The sequence below is a fragment of the Silene latifolia genome, unplaced genomic scaffold (genome assembly GCF_048544455.1).
Source record: "Silene latifolia isolate original U9 population unplaced genomic scaffold, ASM4854445v1 scaffold_678, whole genome shotgun sequence".
Classification (NCBI taxonomy): domain Eukaryota; kingdom Viridiplantae; phylum Streptophyta; class Magnoliopsida; order Caryophyllales; family Caryophyllaceae; genus Silene; species Silene latifolia.
Window position 1 is genome coordinate 1 of NW_027413588.1, and position 22,642 is coordinate 22,642.

The following is a 22,642-nucleotide window of genomic DNA, read 5'->3' on the forward strand; positions in this document are numbered from 1 at the left end:
TTTGTTAAATGATGCGAGATAAGTATAAAGGTTGTCCGTCACTTTTCTTAGTTTCTTTTATATGTTCTAAAACCTAAGGGAGGAAAAAAAAGAGTTACGTAGTTTGTCCATCATCGCATCGTTAGCAAATCCGGAGCTAGAGGTGTCGGATTTCATTGTTCTTTGCATCATAGTGTTCCTTGCGTCAAGGGTAAGTCCTACATACCAATTTTATAGCGTTTGGTAGACTTTGTTTAAACCCTAATTTTGGGATTGGGGGTTTTTATGATTTGTTGTGTTGGTAGTGATTATGTGATTATGTGTATAGGAGAAGGGTTCGTAGAAAAGGATTTGTGATACAGCTGTTGAGACCGTCTGATTGTGTTGCTGTTCCAGGTAGGATTTCCTACTCAGTATTAGTCCCATAATGGGATGATTGTGATGTGTTGAGATTGATTGTTTGATATAGTAATTGTATTGTGACGGCTGTGTTTGTGATTGTACACTGTTGATGGATTCAGACGGTTGTTGATATTGTGATTGTGATTGGTTGCCTATGGTTCTCGAGATGCGTTCTCGGCTGAGTGGAGTCACTTGCGGGAGTGGCTTCACGCCCTAGTTTCGCCCTTCGTGGAACCCGCCACGGAAGGGGATGTGCACATTAATGGACAGGGTTATCGCTCACTATGTGGAGCGGGGATTTGGTGGGTACGGTGCGGTCCCCCATTTGGCGGTCGGGTCCAAAGTGGACGATCAGTGATTGAGATGATTGGAGTTGGTTGGTTGTGTATGTGTGACGGTTAAGCTGTCTGTTTATCTTATTGTATATATATATGGTGAATTGTGTGATTAGTACTGACCCCGTTTAAATGTTTTAAAAACTGTGGTGATCCATTCGGGGGTGGTGAGCAGTTGCTTGGCAGGTATATCTTGGATACGCGTGGGATCTAGCTGGGGATGGAGTCATCACATATCAGAGTCTTTAGTCTTCCGCTGTGTTTGTTAGGACAGTTCCTTTCAGTTGGTTTATAGTTTGAGAGCAGTTGTATTTTGCTTACAGTTGGTTTTGTTATGTAATCACTTAACTTGTTTAATAAAGTATGTTTCTTCATTGTCTTATGATTATCATGCCTCGGGTAACCGAGATGGTAGCATCCTTATACCTGAGTGGTCCTGGTAAGGCACTTGGAGTATGGGGGTGTTGTACTCGATCGAGTATCCTTGGTACTCGATCGAGTAAGGGGGCACTCGATCGAGTACCTCAGTTACTCGATCGAGTAGCCCTGGTGATTTGTTTTACGTGCTTCTGATCTTCACCTACTCGATCGAGTAAGTCCCTTACTCGATCGAGTGGCCTGTACTCGATCTGGTGACCCCTGTTTTGGGTCATATGCTTATCTTTTGACATTCGTTGCATATTATGTTTAATTCAAAGGTTTTATTTTGCTTCTTTATGCATTGTTTTACATGTATGTTGGTCTTGATACGTAAGTTACCCAATCTTATGGTGTAGTGAGTGGCTTTGTAGTGTGAGTAGGAGTTCGGTTGGAGGACATGAGTTATATGTGTTGTGATAGATAGTGGAAAAAGAAAAGGAAGATTGGTATGGTTTATAGAGACATAGAGCATGTTTTGTGAGATGATATGAGTGATATGTTTGTATGTTGAGTAATGTAAAAAGTAAGTGAATATGGACAAGGGATGATGTGAGTCTAAGGAACGCGAGAATGAAAAGATTGAAAGGAAGGTTTGGATAGTGGCAACTTGAGATGTGTAAAGAATTATGGAGGGAGATGGTTAGGAGTCGAGTGGGTCAAGAATATATGTAGTGAAAGTTCGTTTTAAAAGGGGGTTGAGAATAGTGGTATATAGTGAACTTTATGGAGACATGTTGCGAGGTGGATTTGTAGACAGTGAGTGAGTTTGGAAGATTTGGTTTATTAAGAGGTGAAACTACGTGTGATTTCTTTGGGCATTTAACGGTATGAAATAAATTTTGATTTCTAGAGATGTACGAAGGAGATGCAATTGTTTGAACAGTGAACGTTGATTTTATGGATAGATTAGTGGCAAGTGTGAGTGATAGCATAATAAGAGAAGATCCATGGTAAGAAAGAATGAGATGATATCGATATAAATAATGGGATGTGAGTCTTGGAGCAATGAGAAAGCAACCGGAACACTAAAGAGTTAAGAAGAAGTAATAAGGAGTTTTATGGTTAATTGATTTTGTCGAGAGTAAAAGAAAAGAATGAGGGGAGTAAAACTAGGAAAACTGTTGACCGGAGTTATGTGATATAAAAGTAAGGAATCGTTGAGATGTATGATACTATCAAGAGTAAGTAAGTTAGTGATTATACAGAAATTTCAGAACAACATGATTAATCATGAGTTTCGAGGAATTAAGGGAGTAAGAAGTTGGTGGAGAATTTGCACGATAATCGATAATTGGTGGAGGGTTAGATGAAAATACGAGTAAGATAGTATTGGGAATGATGTTGATGTAATTTTGATTGGTGAATTTGAGGATAGTTATTTGGAATGTTAACCAAAGATAGGAAAGAAATCGTGATGTTTAGAGATGAGTGAAAGAGGTTTGATGTCCGAACAGTGGTGGTGTTATGGTCTGTGACTAATGGTTAAGAGTGATGGTATATTAGAAAGGTAGCAATTCAAAAGAAGTTGATTTGGTAGGGACCTGATTGTTGTGTATAATTGTGAGAGGGTATAAGATGTGGTTAGATGAGGCGGATGCTAATAGTTGAATAGTAATGGTATGGTTATACTTGGCAGGAAGTGATGGTTGTGCGAATAGGGGAAAATGTGATGAGGGGCATGCGAGTTAAGCTCAGACAACAGGTAACCTTTGTTGAGTGGTAACTTACGTGGTCAGGATTGACTAGTTGGTTGTGATTACGGGTCTATGATATGTGTAAATGTTTGTGTGAGGTTCTAACCTCACAAGAAGTGGTATGGTGTGATAATTATAAAGTTGTTTTATGAATGTTCTGTAATATATATGTTGGACACGGTAATTTAATTGAATGATATCCAAAAAGGTAATAATTTGATTAATTTGACATGGCTAGTTATAATTTTATGTGTATTAATAACACATGTGTATTCCGTGAAATGGTAGAGATGATGTTCATGAGATGCTTATCTGTTTATTCATATAATATGTTGCGTTGTGATTGAGTAAAGTGGATTTGAGTAAGTTTTCTTATCCGAAAGGTTATTTAAGTCGTATTTATGGAATTGTATGTAGTTGTGATGTCTATCGATGTGGTTGTGGTGCCTCGGGTGGTGATCCGGGCACGATATTTAGTGTTGTGATGCGGGTATTTTCGCACTACGGTGTGGCTGTTGGTGGCGGTGTTGTGATGCCGTCACCGGTTGTCGTGGAGTAGGCGGGATGATTATGATACGAGTTTTGAAAGTGCATACCGATTATACATAGATTGTTGTTTTGTTTTCTTTGTTGTTCTTTGTGAGTTTTGGTTGAACATGTAGACAGTTGTCTTGCTTATTGATGTTTTCTTTACCAGGTTAAGTTAAGAATGAGGTAGAGTATGATATGAAATAGAGTTGAATATGTTTTCGTTGTTGTCATGGTATAGTGATGTTCTATTGATGGGATACGGTTGTGAGAGGTTGTTACAGTAATTTTGATCTTGTTCTAGATAAGGCTTTAGTAGACATGGTAATGGAAAATGATTCGTGGAACATGTGTTGTAATGATCTGAAAGCGGCAGGTAGTTCATAATCTTTTGTTGGGACAGTGAGTGTAGGGTGTTGGGGGAATTAGTGTCATATTAAGTTATGTATGAGTTTTGCGGTAATGAAGGAAAGAACTTGAGGATCTGGAATGAGTGCACGTAACAAATGTGGATCGTGAGTATTGCTTTTGATGATGGGAGTTTCATATAGTTTATATAGAGAGGTATGTCATGTTGCGGTAATGTGGAAAATTTGAAGTTTTGGGTTAAGATAAAGATTTTGAGGTATAGGTTAGGTGGTGTGACGAGTGAATTGAAGTATGAGAACTGTTTAAGTAAGAAAACCTTGGAAATAGGAACGGTTATAGAAATGAGGTTATAGGCGGTTATCTTTGACAAGTGGTGGTGATGAGGATGATGAGATGATTTAATTAAGGATTTAGTATTAGTGGGTTACGAGGACGTAACATTTATCTTAAGAGGAGTAGGATGCGATAAAAGAGATTTTGATGGGTTGTTCATATGGTAGTATATTTGGAAGTAGAGTGTTGGTGTAGCATAAGATATGGATTTGTATATGTTGTGGGTGATAGTGTTAAAAGGTCACGGACGTTCTTGTAGTAGTTTGATGTTAGGAATGCGAGAATACTTCGATAGTGTTGACAGTTGGATGATGAGATTATGAGTGTGAGTAAACTTCGAGGACGAAGTTCCTTTTAAGGGTGGTAGAATGTAACATTCCGTTTGATGTCTATGAGTGTCTTGATTTTGGATTTGATAGTGGATGATATTATGGAGCTAGCAGCGTTAGAGGATGGTAGTTGGTTATGTATGGAGTTGGTGTCGTGAGAGATATATATGTGGTGGATACGATATCGTGAGTCATGTTAGGGAAGTAAACATAGTTGGTGGAGTGGGTGTTAAAAGTTCATGTTTTATGTTTGGTCGAGTTCTTGAGTTCTTAGTTATGTTGTTGTGTCTTGGTCGAGTTAGTATGGTTGTTTTTATGTATGGGTTGAACTTCGGGGACGAAGTTCTTTTTAAGGAGGGAAGACTGTAATACTCCGTATTTATGAGTCTTGGGGTACTCTATCGAGTAGGCCTTACTCTGTCGAGTAAGGGAGTTTTGCGAAATAAAATAGTTTCTGACCTGTTGGGTACTCGATCGAGTAGCTGGGGTACTCGATCGAGTAGGGGGGTATTCGATCGAGTACCTTGGGTACTCGATCGAGTAGCCGGTTTATGGGGATGTTTTGTCGGGTTTTGTTAAATGATGCGAGATAAGTATAAAAGGTTGTCCGTCACTTTTCTTAGTTTCTTTTATATGTTCTAAAACCTAAGGGAGGAAAAAAGGAGTTACGTAGTTTGTCTGTCATCGCATCGTTAGCAAATCCCGGAGCTAGAGGTGTCGGATTTCATTGTTCTTTGCATCATAGTGTTCCTTGCGTCAAGGGTAAGTCCTACATACCAATTTTATAGCGTTTGGTTGACTTTGTTTAAACCCTAATTTTGGGATTGGGGGTTTTTATGATTTGTTGTGTTGGTAGTGATTATGTGATTATGTGTATAGGAGAAGGGTTCGTAGAAAAGGATTTGTGATACAGCTGTTGAGACCGTCTGATTGTGTTGCTGTTCCAGGTAGGATTTTCTACTCAGTATTAGTCCCATAATGGGATGATTGTGATGTGTTGAGATTGATTGTTTGATATAGTAATTGTATTGTGACGGCTGTGTTTGTGATTGTACACTGTTGATGGATTCAGACGGTTGTTGATATTGTGATTGTGATTGGTTGCCTATGGTTCTCGAGATGCGTTCTCGGCTGAGTGGAGTCACTTGCGGGAGTGGCTTCACGCCCTAGTTTCGCCCTTCGTGGAACCCGCCACGGAAGGGGATGTGCACATTAATGGACTGGGTTATCGCTCACTATGTGGAGCGGGGATTTGGTGGGTACGGCTGCGGTCCCCCACTGGTAGGGCTGGTCCAGTGGACAGTCAGTGATTGAGATGATTGAAGTTGGTTGGTTGTGTGTGTGTGACGGTTAAGCTGTCTGTCTATCTTATTGTATATATATATGGTAAATTGTGTGATTAGTACTGACCCCGTTTAAATGTTTTAAAAACTGTGGTGATCCATTCGGGGGTGGTGAGCGGTGCTTAAGCGGTATATCTTGGATACGCGTGGGATCTAGCTGGGGATGGAGTCATCACATATCAGAGTCTTTAGTCTTCCGCTGTGTTTGTTAGGACAGTTCCTTTCAGTTGGTTTATAGTTTGAGAGCAGTTGTATTTTGCTTACAGTTGGTTTTGTTATGTAATCACTTAACTTGTTTAATAAAGTATGTTTCTTCATTGTCTTATGATTATCATGCCTCGGGTAACCGAGATGGTAGCATCCTTATACCTGAGTGGTCCTGGTAAGGCACTTGGAGTATGGGGGTGTTACAAAAGAAATTGTCGAGAAAAAACTATTTGGCAATGTTGCTGGATACGTATATGTAGTTGAATTTCAGAAGAGAGGTCTACCGCATGCACATTTTCTCATCATATGGGATGGTCAACAGTCCCCTGATCAATATGACGCTTTTGTGTCTGCTGAAATTTCAAATGTGTTAGAAAATCCTCACCTTCATGGTGCTGTCTTAAAACACATGATTCATGGTCCATGTGGTAGAGATTTTCCAACAAATCTATGCATGAAGAACGAAAACTGTAAAAATCACTAACTGCGTGATTATGCGGATATGACGACAAACGGTCGTAATTCATATCCTATATATCGACGGCGGCAGAATGGTAGAAGTGTTGTAGTTCGTACAGCTACGCTTGATAATAGGTGGGTTGTGCCTTATAATCCTTTTTTGCTTGTAAAATATGACTGCCCTTTGAATGTAGAAGTATGTTCAACAATAAAAGCAGTTAAATATCTATACAAGTATGTTTACAAGGGACATGATTGGGTTTCTTTTACGGTTGATGATGGTGTTGACCAACGCGATTATGATGAAATTACAGCTTTTCAGTCAGCACGCTGGATATCACCACCTGAGGCAGTATGGAGAATTTTTAGATTTTGCATGAATGAAATACATCCTAATGTGGTGCCCTTACAAGTTCATCTGCCAAATATGCAGCTTGTACTCTTTTGTCTGTATGAACGCCTACAGAATATTGCCCACGATGATAATCGAAAACGAACTATGTTAACTGCTTTTTTTTGAAAGAAATCAAACTGATGCTTATGCACGTACTCTACTTTATCAAAAATTTCCAGAACACTATGTTTGGTTAGGTCAAAAAGACGAGAAGCTTTGGCTTCCAAGAAGAAAAGGTTTTGCTGTTGGTAGGTTAGTCTACACCAACCCCACAGAAGGCAAACGATACTACTTGCGATTATTGCTTGCAAATGTGCGAGGACCTCAATCATTTGAAGATTTACGTACCGTCAGCAATGTTACATTTTCTTCGTTTCAAGAAACAGCATATCAAAGAGGACTTCTTGAAGATGATAACTCGGTGGAAAACAGTTTATTGGAAGCTTCAAATTTTCAGATGCCATTTGCTTTAAGACGCTTATTTGCTATATTACTCATTTACTGTACGCCGAAAAGTCCTAGGCTTCTATGGGATTGTTTCTCCTCAGCATTATCAGAGGACTACACATTAGCATTTCTAGAAAATCCACGTAGAGTTCCGAATCTTATGCTTAGAAGTATATGTTGCATCATAGAGTCAATGGGAAAGAATTTCAACGATTTTGACTTTGGAGGATTAAGATTAGAAGATGAAAACATTGAAACGCATAAGGCTAAAGAAATTTAAGAGCAGCTTAGCATTCCTATTACATTAGAAGAACTTAACGCGATAAACTTACTAAATGTTGAGCAAAAAAAGGCATACGAAATTATATATAATAAAGTTATGGAAAGAAGGCCAGGTGCATTCTTTATAGACGGTCCAGTTGGTACAGGTAAAACTTTCCTCTACTCAGTGCTTCTCGCACAACTGCGAAAAAAGGGCTTTATTACTCTTACAGTTGCAAGTTTAGGAATTGCAGCTTCAAATATTTCCGGTGGCAGAACTACGGATTCACTTTTCAAAAGCCTTCTTGATCTTGAAGAAAACCAAGGCAGTGAAATTTCAAAACAAAGTTCACTTGTTGAACTGATTAGAGTATGCAGACTAATTATCTGGGATGAAGCTCCTATGGCAAAGAGACGGTCAATAGAACACTTTGAAAGAACATTACGTGACATTTGCTCAAAAAACATACTGTTTGGAGGAAAAGTTGTTGTGTTTGGTGGAGATTTTCGTCAGGTGTTGCCGGTTATTCCGAAAAGTACACTTTGAGAAGCTATCAATGCAAGTTTAGTAATGTCTCCACTATGGCGGACGCTTGAAAAGATTCGATTAACTATCAATATGCGCGCAATTAATGACCCTTGCTTCAGTGATTTTGTACTGCGTGTTGGTGAAGGTTCTCCACCCTATGAAAACGGTAAGGATATAATACTACCAAAAGCCATTGTGATAAGCAGCAGTCAACATTTGTCGTTGTTACAACACTTGATTGAAGCTATCTACCCAACTGAAGATGATATTAATTTAAACTCTTTGCTTATAACTAGAAAAGCTATTTTAACACCGAACAATGATGACACTGAAGCTATAAATTCCATATTGGTTTCTCGTCAACGAGGCGAAGCATTTGAATTTAAAAGCTTTGATGAGGCTGTTGATATCACTACCGAACAGTACTCGATAAAGTTTCTGAACACGCTAAATCTAGGAGGGCTTCCACCACACCATTTGGTACTGAAGAAAAACAGTCCGATAATTTTACTAAGGAACCTAGATCCAACTTCCGGACTTTGTAATGACACAAGACTCATATGCAAAGCTTTCTCAAGAAATATTATTGACGCGGAAATTGTTGTTGGACATCATAAACGAGAGCTTGTTTTTATACCTCGAATACCTTTGCAACCATCTCCGGCTGATAAATTTCCCTTTAACTTCAAAAGAAAGCAGTTTCCTATTAAACTTAGTTTTGCGATGACTGTTAATAAAGCGCAAGGGTAAACTTTGGATAAAGTAGGAATATACTTGCCTCAATCAGTTTTTTCACATGGTCAACTATATGTTGCTTTATCTCGAGCTAAAAGAAGTTCTGATGTTGTAGTTGCTATAGCATCCGAAAGTTCATCTGATAGTTTGCTTAAAACAAAAAATATTGTCTGTTATGAAGTATTGCATCGTGCCGGTATAATTTAGCATAGTTAGGTTCTTTATCGCAGAAGTTATGTATACATTTTTAAATAATATCTCAATGTATACATATTGTATTTTGTATATCAAAAGTCTACTGTAATCTTATGTAAAGGTGCAATTATATAATTTATTTTAAAAAAAAATTGTACTGTAGTTATAAATTTGTTATAATAGATGCATTGTGAACTGCATTTTTGTAATAAGTTATTAATTTCGACAATACATAATACGATTACTTAACGAATTATTTGTAGTTACCATTATATACGATAAGGAAAACTATAGTTGAAAATATGGACAACAATTCTTAATGTTAGAAGATCATTTGTGGTGTTTCCCTTTTTCTTTCAATTTTTTTTATCTAAAAAACCTTTAAACTTATGTTCAATGGTTACTTTGATCAATTCTTGTAATATAAATTTTTTTATGACACTGTAATCAAATATTAAAAAAAAGTTATCAAAATCGAGGCAAGATGAATATATCTCTTTCAACTCCGATAAGAATTTCTGTATTTGGGATAGTTTATGAATCATTCTACACAAAAAATCCTGACACCCTACTGTTTAACACGTATAGGCTATGTGTATTAAAGAGATAGCCCGTTGTTTATATATATATATATATATATATATATATATATATATATATATATATTAAACCATGGATGTGTTATTATTTTAAGATGGTTTTATTACCTATCAACATAAAATAAGAAGGTTTAGTGAGGGTACACATTTTGTTCAAACTGAATTGATAACTGCGGAAGGAGAGACACCGTTTTGCCGTTATGCCGTGGATAGGCGCTAGGCGTTTTTTGTCATCTCCGTACAGTTACCAGTTCAGATTAAACAAATTCGTGGTAATATCCCAATCACTTATAATGAGCACTTGGGTGTGCGTCCTCGTTCTTATACTATGTTAGTACAGTAAAAAGATCCGTTAACTTGGTATCAGAGCCATGGAAGTATATATAATTTATGATAGTTAAGTCATAATTCAACACTTTCTCATCTTATGAGTTTAAGCGTATTTAATACGGGTAAGTCTACTGTAAAAAACAGTAGCTGGTATTCTTCCAATTCGCCAGATTCTTCCGCATTGAAGATGATCATACTATCAATTTTGTCTTGAATTAAATTAATTGTGTAAATACACTTTAACTCATTTGTTTCTTTATCTTGTCGCATCATTGCGTCCCAAAAGCGAGAATAAGATTCTCGTTTTAAACAAAATAATTTGAGATCATTATATCCTGTTTTGGGGATAAATTTCCAAATCCAGGGAATAGAAAATTCAATAAAGAAGTTTAATTGAATAATTCCAGGAATATCATCCTGATCAGTTTTTGGAAGCAAATCTTTCCATTCGTCATAAAGACTTTTAAACATTTGTGGCAGAATGTCTTCATTAGTTCCATAAAATTGCCACCATTTGATTAACCAATTTGGTAAATTTTGGTCAAAAACTTCTGGGTAAATTTTTATTAGCCATGTGTGGCTCTTCGTAGGATTTTCATATAAGAAGACTTTATCAAAAGTTGGGTAAATTTTTATTAGCCATGTGTGCCTCTTCAGTCATACTGTTTTTTACAGTAGACTTACCCGTATTAAATACGCTTAAACTCATAAGATGAGAAAGTGTTGAATTATGACTTAACTATCATAAATTATATATACTTCCATGGCTCTGATACCAAGTTAACGGATCTTTTTACTGTACCAACATAGTATAAGAACGAGGACGCACACCCAAGTGCTCATTATAAGTGATTGGGATATTACCACGAATTTGTTTAATCTGAACTGGTAACTGTACGGAGATGACAAAAAACGCCTAGCGCCTATCCACGGCATAACGGCAAAACGGTGTCTCTCCTTCCGCAGTTATCAATTCAGTTTGAACAAAATGTGTACCCTCACTAAACCTTCTTATTTTATGTTGATAGGTAATAAAACCATCTTAAAATAATAACACATCCATGGTTTAATATATAACTTAATCAAGTGTCGTCATAATTCAACAAAGGATTTAGCCTATTAGGCTCATCCTTAGAGTAAAATAAATATAAAACAAGAAAAAAAACAAGAAAACTTACAAACTTAGATTGTGCTCAGTATAGAAGACTAACGGTTGACGAGATTTTATTAATAAGAAAGAAGATTTACAAGGGGAAGAGAGAGAGCTAAGAGAGAGGGGGGTAGTAGAAGCCTGCCTCGAACTAAAACATTTCCCCGTTTTATAGGCAAAATAAAAACTATTCACAACTATTACAAAACACTTTATTAGTGTTTAAAAACTATTGCAAAATTAGTGCGGGAACTGTTATTAGTGCCCATTATTGCCCATGTTGCTTATTATTGTCCATGCTATCATGCGTCATTGCATGCGTGTCTTCTGAGTGGTTTTTATTCCACTATTTTCCCTTTGTCTTTTGATTTGGCATCTTTGGCCCTTTTACTGATTATTTCTTCTTCTATTAATAATTGGACTTCTGTTTCCGCTTCCATTTCTTGAGCATCTTGAAGAAGTTCAAATTTATTCTTGCTATTGGATGCTGTTGATTTTGTCATTGATACATCGCTTGTCTGGGATTTATTATCCTCTTGCATTTGTCTTTGAGCTAAAGCCTTTTCTGCCAATTTAGCATAATAACTGAGAATTTCAGCTTCAGTTTTATTTTTTGCCTGAAATAATTCTTCGTATTTGGTATTCTTCCAATTCGCCAGATTCTTCCGCATTGAAGATGATCATACTATCAATTTTGTCTTGAATTAAATTAATTGTGTAAATACACTTTAACTCATTTGTTTCTTTATCTTGTCGCATCATTGCGTCCCAAAAGCGAGAATAAGATTCTCGTTTTAAACAAAATAATTTGAGATCATTATATCCTGTTTTGGGGATAAATTTCCAAATCCAGGGAATAGAAAATTCAATAAAGAAGTTTAATTGAATAATTCCAGGAATATCATCCTGATCAGTTTTTGGAAGCAAATCTTTCCATTCGTCATAAAGACTTTTAAACATTTGTGGCAGAATGTCTTCATTAGTTCCATAAAATTGCCACCATTTGATTAACCAATTTGGTAAATTTTGGTCAAAAACTTCTGGGTAAATTTTTATTAGCCATGTGTGGCTCTTCGTAGGATTTTCATATAAGAAAACTTTATCAAAAGCCTGGACATAATCCCAGTAATTGTATTCAACTTTGATATTATTTTTGTTTATCAAAGTTTTAGAAGTAGATGGAGTTATTCCCCATTCTTCAATGGATATTATCCTTTTGATATTAATTTTTGAAAATCTCCGTAAATTTCCTGGATCCTCCCAATGGTTAAAATTGCATTCATTTTCGTAAAGGATTCCTTCATAAAAACTTCGACTTTTATAAGTCTCCATAGGATATTGATTATTTGTTAAATAACGGTTATATAATAACCAGGGATTATCTTCCCATTTCTTGTCAGAATTTTGGAGTATAATAATCTCCCTTTCTTCTGGTGATTTCACCATTTTCTCTTTTTCATCAAGAGATTCTTTCATAATTTTTTTGAAAGATGGAGAACTTATATTAAGTTCTTTTTGTTTCCATATTTGAAATTCTTCAAATTCTTCATTTGTGATATTATCACATAATTTTTTGGCTATTAGCCTTTTTTCACCATATTGTGCCAAAATATTATTTGGTCTTATATAACCAGATGATGATCCTGGTCCTGGGTTATTCCCAGTTTTGATAATTTCGGATGATTGTCCTGGGTTATTCCCATATCCAATAATTGAGGATGATTGTCCTGTGTTATGGGTATTCCCATATCTGATAATTGAGGATGATTGTCTTCCTCTCCCTCTATTAGAAGGATGCATAAAGCGGCCACGGCCACGGCCTCGACCAAAATCCATTCCTGAAACAAATAACAAACTCTTATAGAGTCAAATACTCCCTTGTTAAGAAATCAGGGAGATGATTATCAGATCCTTTTTTATAATGGATTTCAAAATCAAAAGGGGCTAAATGTGCTTGCCACCTTGCAAACATTTGTTTGTAAACATCATGTTTAAAATCTTTTTGAAACATAAATTTTGCAGAGCTACAATCAGTTCTTATTGTAAATTTCTGGTTATATAAATCATTTTGAAATTTTAAAACACATCTGACTATGGCTAAAACTTCTTTAGCAACAGTTGCATAATTTGATTGTGCAGAATTCCATTTTCCTGAATAAAAACGGACTAAAAATTCATGTTTACTATTGGGATCTATTTGTTTAAGGATCCCTCCATAACCAATATCTGAAGCATCAGTTTCAATTATCTTTTCCCAATGAGGGTTTGCCAGACTAAGACATGGTAAAGATATAACTTTACTTTTAATTTTCCTGACGGCTTTAGTGTGATCATTGGACCAGCATGTGGATTCTTTTTCAACCTGTCATATAAAATAGCTGTGTCTTTTGCCAAATCATCATAATAAGGTGAAATATAATTCAAACTTCCTAAGAATCTTTGAAGTTGAGTTTTGTCAATGATTTCATCTGGGAATTTAGACCCAAATTCAATACTTCTATTAATAGGAATAATTTGGCCTTTCTCAATATTATGACCTAAAAATCTGACTTTAGTCTGAAATAGAGACATTTTAGTTTTAGAAATTACTAAACCATTAGATATGACAATTTTTTTGAAAATATCTAGATGTTTAAAATGTTCTTCTATATTCATAGAGAAGATGAGAATGTCATCAATATAAACTATGATAAAATGACTATAATTGTTAAAAATATCATTCATAATTTTCAAATTCGATGGAGCATTTTTTAAACCAAAAGGCATAACATGCCATTCATATTGTCCAAAAGGAACATTAAAAGCAGTTTTGTATCTGTCTGTCATTGGGTCAATTTGAATCGCTTAATAACTTGATTTTAAATCAAATTTAGAGAATATGAGAGCTTTATACAAACGATCTAATAAATCTTTTTTATTAGGTATTGGATATCTAATCCATTTTAAAACTTTATTTAAAGGTTTATAATTAATAACTAATCTAGGAACTCCTCGTTCCTTTTCAAGATTTTTGTTAACATAAAAAGTTGTGCAAGACCATGGTGATTTGGATGGTCCAATAAGTTTTTTCTCTATAAGAGAACTTATTTCTTTTTTGCAAAATTCTAAATATTCTGAATTCATTTGACAAGGCCTAGCCTTGGTAGGAACATTATCTTCCCTGAAATCTTCTTCATAAGGAAGATTTACTATATGCTTTTTTCTGTTCCAAAAAGCATTAGGATGGTCATTGCAAATAGATAAAGAAAATTGGTTTTCAATATCAATAATTTTTTGTTTTAATCTAGGATTATTAAGTTTTTGATCTATAGTCAAAATGTTAACTTCATGTTTTAAAAAACTTAATTGATTTTCTTTTAAAGAAATTTTATCATAAATCTCATTTATAGCTTTCATAAAGGGTTTCATGATGAAACGGAAAGTAATAGTTTTTCCTTGATAATTTGCAGTTAAATTCTTATTATCTCATAGTAAAAGGATAAATTTTTGTTATAAAAGGTGTTCCAAGAATAATAGGAACCGAGAGTTTATTTTTGACTAAAAGAAAGCTTAAAGGTATGCAGGTGTTATTAACACATATATCGCCTTTTGGGAGTTTAAAATCAATATCTAATTTATCTCCTCCTGCTTGAGATAAACTATGAGTAGTTTTGACAAAATACCTGGAGTCAATTTCTCCTTCTTGTATAACATTTAAATGCTCCAAAGTATCAATTAAAGCAATAAATTCTTTAGAAAATTGATTATTAATTCTAAGAAGAATCTTAACATACCATTTTTGTCCAAAGAACCATATTTATGGTTTGGAGAAATTTTTATTTTTCTCAAGTTTTGGGAGAGTATCAACAAGTTGCATAGCTTGATCCTTACCATCAGGGTTAAGAATAGGAATCTCATGGTTATCAACTTTTTTGCCATTAGATTCTTGATCATTATTTAGCAAATCATTTTGAAAAATAAAAAGTTGTTCAAGATTAGAAATTCTTGTATCACTTCTTTGTTCTTCAATTTTTAGAAGTTTAATCTCAGATTTTAAATTATCCATCTCTTTCAAAATATCTTGTAAAGAAGAAGGATTAGAAGTTGTGTTTTTATTTTGAAGACGTTTATAAACTTCATTTAAAGAATAGGGTTTTTCTTCTGTAAAACTCTGTTTTTCATAATCAAAATTATTATGAGAAGTGCTAGGTATATTTTCAATAATTTGTGATCTTAAATCAGCACTTGGGATGGCCTTTAAAACATCTAACCAATCATTATTGGTGAGAACCTGTAATTTGACATCTTGAAAATTAGATAAAAGATTAAAGAATTCATATTTTTCGGGATTAATACAAGCTTTTCCCTGTCCACAAGGTTCACATTCAGAATTAGTAGTTGTAGAACTACTGTCTGTGTAAAAAGAATCATTATTAAGGATTTTTAAATTATTACTAGAATTACTAGAATTATCAGACATAGTTTCTGTTTCACTCTGTAGATCTGGTTCATTAAGAAATAATTTTGAAATCTTGTCTTTAAGATCATCATCTATATCAAGATTATTAATTTGTTTTTGGGTCCAGCAATTGTTTGCCATATGACCCTTTTTATTGCATTTAAAACACCTTATTTCTTTTGAAGGTATATAACCCTTTTTCCTATAATGCTTTTTATGGAATTTTCTCTGATTTTTTCGATAAGTTTTTTCTTCAAGTTTTGCTTTAGAATATCTTTTCTTTTTATATCTAGGAGAATAGATTCTATCATTACTTTTGTTTTGTTTTCTACGAGAAGTAGAAGGCATATCCATACCAAATTGTTCACAAAATTCACCTAATTGGTTTCTTTCAATAATGTTCGATGTTTGAAAGCTTTGGTTTAATTTAATCTCATTACAAAGGTTTATTCCTTCAGCTGTACAAGCTTTAATAAGGTGACCATAATTATATTTTTCGTAATTAATAGAAGGATTTTCTCCACGAAGAACTTTTCTAATTCTTTCAGCAAATAAGTGTGGTAGACCATCAATAAATTTACCTTTCCAATGAGAGCTATTGCATTCCGGTAAAAGCATGACTCTGCTAAGGAAGGTGTCTTTGTACCACCTAAAATCAGTTAAAGTTTTACATCTAAAATTTTGTAAAAGAGTTCTTGTGGAATCATAATTATTCCCCAATTGACCAAGAAATGATCAAGTATATTGACAAGTAAAGTGTAAACCGCAGTTTGTCAGAGGCACTTCATCTTTAATTTCGTATTAGTAATAATAGTTTTTTTGTTCATTAGTGAGGTAATTATCCCACCAACCTTTAAGTTGACCTAGGTGAATCCCGATGCTATCATTTTAGCAACAAGTGGAATCACTATTATTAGCAATTTTACAAACTTGAGAATACATAAGCATTCTATGGCAATGGTTATGAATTTGTTTTTCAAAGAAAATAATCTATATTCCATTCATAGATATGAGATCCACTATAACTATGTCCAATAATCTCAAAGCATTTTCTTCTGTCCAATATCAACAGTGAAGGTCTTCTATTATAATATAGAGTATTAATAGGTTTTTGACCCCATTTATTTTTTGAAACAACATTCAAATCATCTTTGAAATTCGGATTGATTTCTTCATTTAAAGTTTGCAACTTTAAATTTGCAACCTTATCACCAACCTGACTTATAAGTTGTTCGTTTTTAATGTCGATAAAAATTTAAAATTCTTTATTTCAGGAGGATTTTTGATAATAGGAGTTATTTCTTTCGAAGAAGAAGAAGGGTCTTCAATCTTGGTGTTTTGAATGACTTGATTAAGAAGATTTATGACTTTATTAGCCTTATGGTGTAAATCAGAACATGTTCACCAAGAATTTTTAAAGATAGATTAGCATAATTATTTTGTTCACTTAAATAATTTAAATGTTTAGTAGTCGTGGTAATAATTCCGTCTTCATAAATTTTTGAAAGGGGCATGTAAGAACACCCATCTAATTTAAATTTCTTAAGAGGAGGATAAACTCCCTTAACTTCATTACCATTGAGAAGTTCAAAATTTCTTTCAAGAATAGTTAAATGATTATATAAATAAGTTGAACAATACCAAGGGACAAAATAAATAATCGCATTTTCGATTTGCAAAGTATTCATAAAACTCATCTTGCAAGATGTCTTGTTGTTTTTCATCAAAATTATGAAAAAACCAATTTCTAAATTTCCCCCAAATAGGAGATTGAAATTCATTACTAATTAATTTTCTGGTTATTGAACCAGGAGAAAAATCTAGTAAGGCCTTCTTAATCATCAGTATAACTCATTTGGGACAATGTGTCCGCCTCTTTTTTAGAATGTCGTCTTAAAATTTTATCAGAATGCATTCTTAAAACATCTTCATCTGTTTCAATAAAATCTTCATCTCTTAATTGAGAAGTTGAACACCTAGATGTGCTAGGTATATCTAAATCTTGATCCAGGGCTGAAATAAAAGTCCTATTAGAAAAAGATCTAGTCATTTTTGAAGTACTACTTCTTGGTCGAATATGTTTATTACCAAAATTTAAAGTAAAAATGTGACTCCTTCAGGAGTTTTTGACATCAAGTAAATTAGTCTCCATAATCGGTTGAGGAGGCATAGCCTGAGTAATCGTCCAATTTTCAGGAAAAGATATTTCTTCCCATTTAATAGCCTTTCTAGTAGTTATATTAGATCTGTTACAATTGGTTTCAATAATAATAGTCTCATTTATAGCTTTATCAGCTAATCTACAGTGAGGATTTAAAGTATATAAAGGTTTATAATAAATCCTGTAGCATATACAAATTAATTCAGATCCTTTAGCATAATTGTAACCATGAGTTTTAACATTCAAAGTTAAAGCATCTAATATATTAGCAACTGTTAAAGATAATTGTAAATTTGGGTAAACGTCAAAATATACTGGACCATGAGCCAGACTGGATTTAACAACTCCAATAATTGACTTTTGCCAATTCAAATTTCTGCCATCTCTTAAGGCTGCAATAAAACTTTCTGGTAATAATTCCAGAAGTTAGCAAAAGAACTATTTACAATTATGGGTTTTTTGAATATATTGGGTTAAAACACAGAGTTAAAACCACAGAGGAATCTATTTCTCTAAATAATGAAGAAATGTATCTCCAACTTTTAAATAAAAATGACTTGGAACCATTTAGAAAATCTAAACATCAATTTATTCATATTGGTTTAGTTCAAGTGGCTTTTAAACCTTTAACTCCGAGAGAGAGAGAGAGAGAGAGAGAGAGAGAGAGAGAGAGAGAGAGAGAGAGAGAGAGAGAGAGAGAGTTAGGTTCTTGTGAGTTTTGTTTCTTATGGTGTGTTGTGAGTTTGTGCTAGAAAATCCCAGCCACTAGATTATATTAGAGATGAATGGCCAAGATCCAATCTTACCTGTCATATAAAATCATTGTCAATTACTTATTTTCTCTTTTTTCTAGTGCTACTTTTTTTTTTACTTTAATTTTTTTTTCTCTTTTTTTTACCTCGTGTTATTATGCTTTTTTTTACAACTTTGATTTTTTTTTTTTCTCTTATGTTTTTTCTAATTTTCTCATTATGTTACCTTTTTTCTTTTTCTTTTTGTACCGGATTTTTTTTACTTGAAATTTTTTTAAACTCGTGTTATTATGCTGTTATTGTGCTTTTTTACTTTGATTTTTTTTTTCTCTTTTTTTTACCACATGTTATTGTGCTGTTATTGTTATTCCGCTGTTATTGTGATGTTATTCTGCTGTCACTTTGATTTTTTTCACGACTTTGATTTTTTTCTTTTTTTTACCACGTGTTATTGTGCTGTTATTCTACTGTTATTCTTCTGTTATTGTGATGTTATTCCGGTGTCGCTTTGATTTTTTTACTATTTGATTTTTTTTACTACTTTGATTTTTTTTTACTGCATGTTATTGTGCTGTTATTCTGGCGTTATTGTGTTGTTATTCCGGTGCCACTTTGATTTTTTTTCTTTTTTTTACCACGTGTTATTGTGCTGTTATTCTACTGTTATTCTGCTGTTATTGTGATGTTATTCAGGTGTCACTTTGATTTTTTTTACTACTTTGATTTTTTTACTCTTTTTTTATCGCATGTTATTGTCTTTGTTATTCCGTTTATTATTGTGATGTTATTCCGGTGTCACTTTGATTTTTTTTACTACTTTTGATTTTTTTACTTTTTTTACCACATGTTATTGTTCTGTTATTCTGGTGTTATTGTTATTTTTGTGTTATTGTGATGTTATTCCGGTGTCACTTTGATTTTTTTTTACTAATTACATTTTTACTACTTTGATGTTATTCTTGGCTAATTCTAATAATCTTATTGGCTGAAATGACCCTACACTTCCATCTCCAAGACACAGTCGAATGTATGTTTTGAAACCTGCACTGTAGGAGTTTTCAGTACTTATTTCTTGCTCATTCAGTCCAAATGGATTTCCATTTTGCGTCAATGCAGTTATATCACACAATCTATTACAGCAACTTTAGACAATTAAGCCAAGTTGAGCATCTAGAGTTGCTGTTATCATACTCCATTTTCCTAAGTCTCCATTTGAGTTGCTCCTGAACCCATGAATAAAGAGCCACAATCAGTATCATTCATGGTTGCATATTGGATTGTTAACTGATTGTTGTTTAGTCACATACTCACAGGAAAAAAAATATCCTAATTAATGTGTAACTCATCCAAATTTCCAAACTTAGCTTTTCCTACCATTCGTCTATTCTATGTAACTCTTGTTCTTATTCCATTGTTATTGTAAATCAAAACTTTCATAATCAGCAAAGTACGACATACTTCGTATTTCTTAGCCTGATAATCAAATATTAAACACATGTATATATCACTGAATAAAGCAAGAAAATTAAGAAGAAGTATGATCTGTGAATTCACTAACCTCATTTCACTGAGGAACAAATAGCTCGACAAATATCTTTCACTTCACCGATAACCCATAATTGAGCATCATTAGAAGAGGTACGACAATCAATCAGCTAATCGATATCATCTTTATAAATTGTCAAAATCCAATCAACTGAATGTTCCTGCACTTCGTCTTCCATTCTATTAAACTTTGTGTGTTTAATTTCTGCATCAATTGATTAGCCAAATGAGAGATTATAAAAATGATAAATTGATCGAGAGTATGATAGCAAAATGGGGATAAGATTGCAAACAATTGAAAAGTCGTAAATCAGTTGACATCAAATTGATTATTAAGTTCCAAATTAATACTTACACTTGCCTTTTTTTTAAACCTTCGAAGTTCTCTGATTGAGCAAGATGTAGATGACAAACGCGATTTTTTTATCTGGGAACGAAGATTATCAAAGAGTACACTGAAAAATAAAGCAAAAAAGAAAGGAGAGAGAGAGAGAGAGTATGTTATCAGGGAATGGAGAAAAGAGGACGAATGCGATTTTTTGATGCGATTGGCAGGCTTTGTTTAATTTTTTTTACGGAAAAATGCACGCGGTGCCCTTGAACTTTGATGTTTTGCCCGAAATACCCAATTTTTTGATCCGGAAATCTTTAAGAGGCTATAACTCGTATTTACAAGCTCAAAAAGTAACGATTTTTTTTTCAAATTGATTATCTTTTCGAGACCTACGACTTGAAAAAAAAAATTGTCGTGTTTGGAATTCGTGACGAAGAGATATGGTCACTCAAAATTTGTACGGTAAAAAAACTTTGACGTACAAAAACTCCTAGCCACGGGATCCAAATATGACAATTTTTTTTTTCAAATCATAGTTCTCGGAAAGATGATCGATTTGAAAAAAAAATTATCACTTTCTGAATTCGTAGACACGAGCTATAGCCGCTTAAAGTTTTCCGGAACAAAAAATTGGGTATTTCGGGCAAAATTCGAAACTTCAAGGGCACCGCGTGCATTTTCCCTTTTTTTTTATTCAATCTCAACCGTTTGTTTTTCTTAATCTAATGGTCTTGATTTTAAAGCATACAAACTCACAACTCACCGTAAGAACCAAACTCACGAGATCTCGCCTATATATATATATATATATAGAGAGAGAGAGAGATTTAGGATCCGGTGAGAACGAACATTCGGTGAGAACGAACATTAACCATGGGATTAAAAAGAAATCCACGGTCAAAACTCAACCTCACACAGACATAATCATAAGTTACACAAACAAAAACAAAACTCTTCGTCAGCAAACATCCGTACTCTAAACAAATTGTCAATCAACTCATCAAATTACAATTATTCTTACATCAATTATAATAGCTTAAAGCAATCAACCTCCTTATCATCATACCTTCAATTGATGAATTACAATTATAATTGTATCTTCAAACTCCAGATCACCAAATTTTAAAATTACAATGATAATAATTGATTAATTCATCAATCCTTCAATGTCGGTACCGCTGAAAGAAAAATCCAGTTCAGGTTCCGGAAATGATTCTCGTCGCACTCAAGATCAATGCCGCATTTTGGTTTGATACCGCTTCCATCACCATGCGAGTTCAAGTTCCGGAAACGAAACTACGCCATTTTGGTTTGATACCGCTTCCATCACCATCGTCGAGGGCAACAATGGTGGAGCATGACTCGACACATTACCTCTCCAATTCTGACATGCTGCTCGTTTTTTTTCGGAACGATGTCGTTCGACCTTCTCAGACGCTCAAGTCGCCACTCCTATAGTCGTTCCATTAAACTGGTGATCAATAGACGCCAAGTGGAATTAATGAGCGGCAGACAACAAGTCGCCAGCAACAAATACCTCACTCGCTTCTCTTCGTTGGTTTCCGATCTATTTCGATGTATCTACAATAATCCTTGATGTATCTAGCCGCTGTTTTAATGTATCTACCATAGATACACAAAATTAATTATTAGGTACATTAAAATTAGATTGAGATACATTAATACAACAATCAGATGCACTAAAATTCGTTTGAATCAAATTGAGCTCGCTGTAGTGCAGTTTAAGGAAGAGGAAGAGTGTTTGGTGTCAGATGAGGTCGTACCACTCGCATATTAACTGAAGATCTCCATTATCGTCACTCCTTCCAACCATCATCACTGCCTGATTAGTCGTCGGAGTTGCGCCGACATCAGGGGCGGTCGCAGTCGTTTGACGGCATTAGTGGTGGTCGTCGTTGGCGGCGGCAGCAGGTGGTGTGTGGCGATGGTGAAGATGATGGATGGTTATTTTTAAAGGAGGGAGTTTCAATCGTGACCGCCTATTTATGGGTCGTCGGCGCCGACGAGGTGGAGGCGAACTTCCGATGGTCGCCTGACGGCGTGTCAGGGTGATGGCTGGTGAGTGGTGGTTGATTTTAGCAAAAGGGAAAGGTACTTGCAGGGAGTTAGGGAAAATGGTTTAATCGGGAAAGGGAAAGAAAAGGAAAGTTAACGTAGATTAATTTAGCTTGTTCTCACCGTTTGCACCGAATGGTCGTTTTGCAGGATCGACTCTATATATATATATATATATATATATATATATATATATATATATATATATATATATATATATATATATATATATATATATATATATATGCATATCTTTTATATAGAATACTCATTACAATCGACCTAAACATGATGGGTA

General features: G+C 34.3%; 2 protein-coding genes across 2 annotated transcripts; both read left to right on the forward strand.

Annotated features, from left to right (window-relative positions):
• The first annotated feature begins 6,441 nt into the window (after positions 1 to 6,441).
• Positions 6,442 to 7,519, forward strand: LOC141639985 (uncharacterized). Its single transcript, XM_074448954.1, has 2 exons — positions 6,442 to 6,848; positions 6,922 to 7,519. Exons 1-2 carry the CDS (start codon positions 6,442 to 6,444, stop codon positions 7,517 to 7,519), a joined length of 1,005 nt encoding a protein of 334 aa, XP_074305055.1.
• A 552-nt stretch (positions 7,520 to 8,071) lies between these two features.
• Positions 8,072 to 8,779, forward strand: LOC141639984 (uncharacterized). The gene has a single exon (XM_074448953.1). It carries the CDS (start codon positions 8,072 to 8,074, stop codon positions 8,777 to 8,779), a length of 708 nt encoding a protein of 235 aa, XP_074305054.1.
• The last annotated feature ends 13,863 nt before the right edge of the window (positions 8,780 to 22,642 follow it).

Excerpts from the sequence above, each read along its gene's own strand:
- LOC141639984 (XM_074448953.1), top strand. The coding sequence starts at position 8,072 with ATGTCTCCACTATGGCGGACGCTTGAAAAGATTCGATTAACTATCAAT.
- LOC141639985 (XM_074448954.1), top strand. The coding sequence starts at position 6,442 with ATGACGACAAACGGTCGTAATTCATATCCTATATATCGACGGCGGCAG. Across the intron at positions 6,849-6,921 it reads CAGCTTGTACTCTTTTGTCT|AAATCAAACTGATGCTTATG; the intron begins GTATGAACGCCT and ends TTTTTTTGAAAG.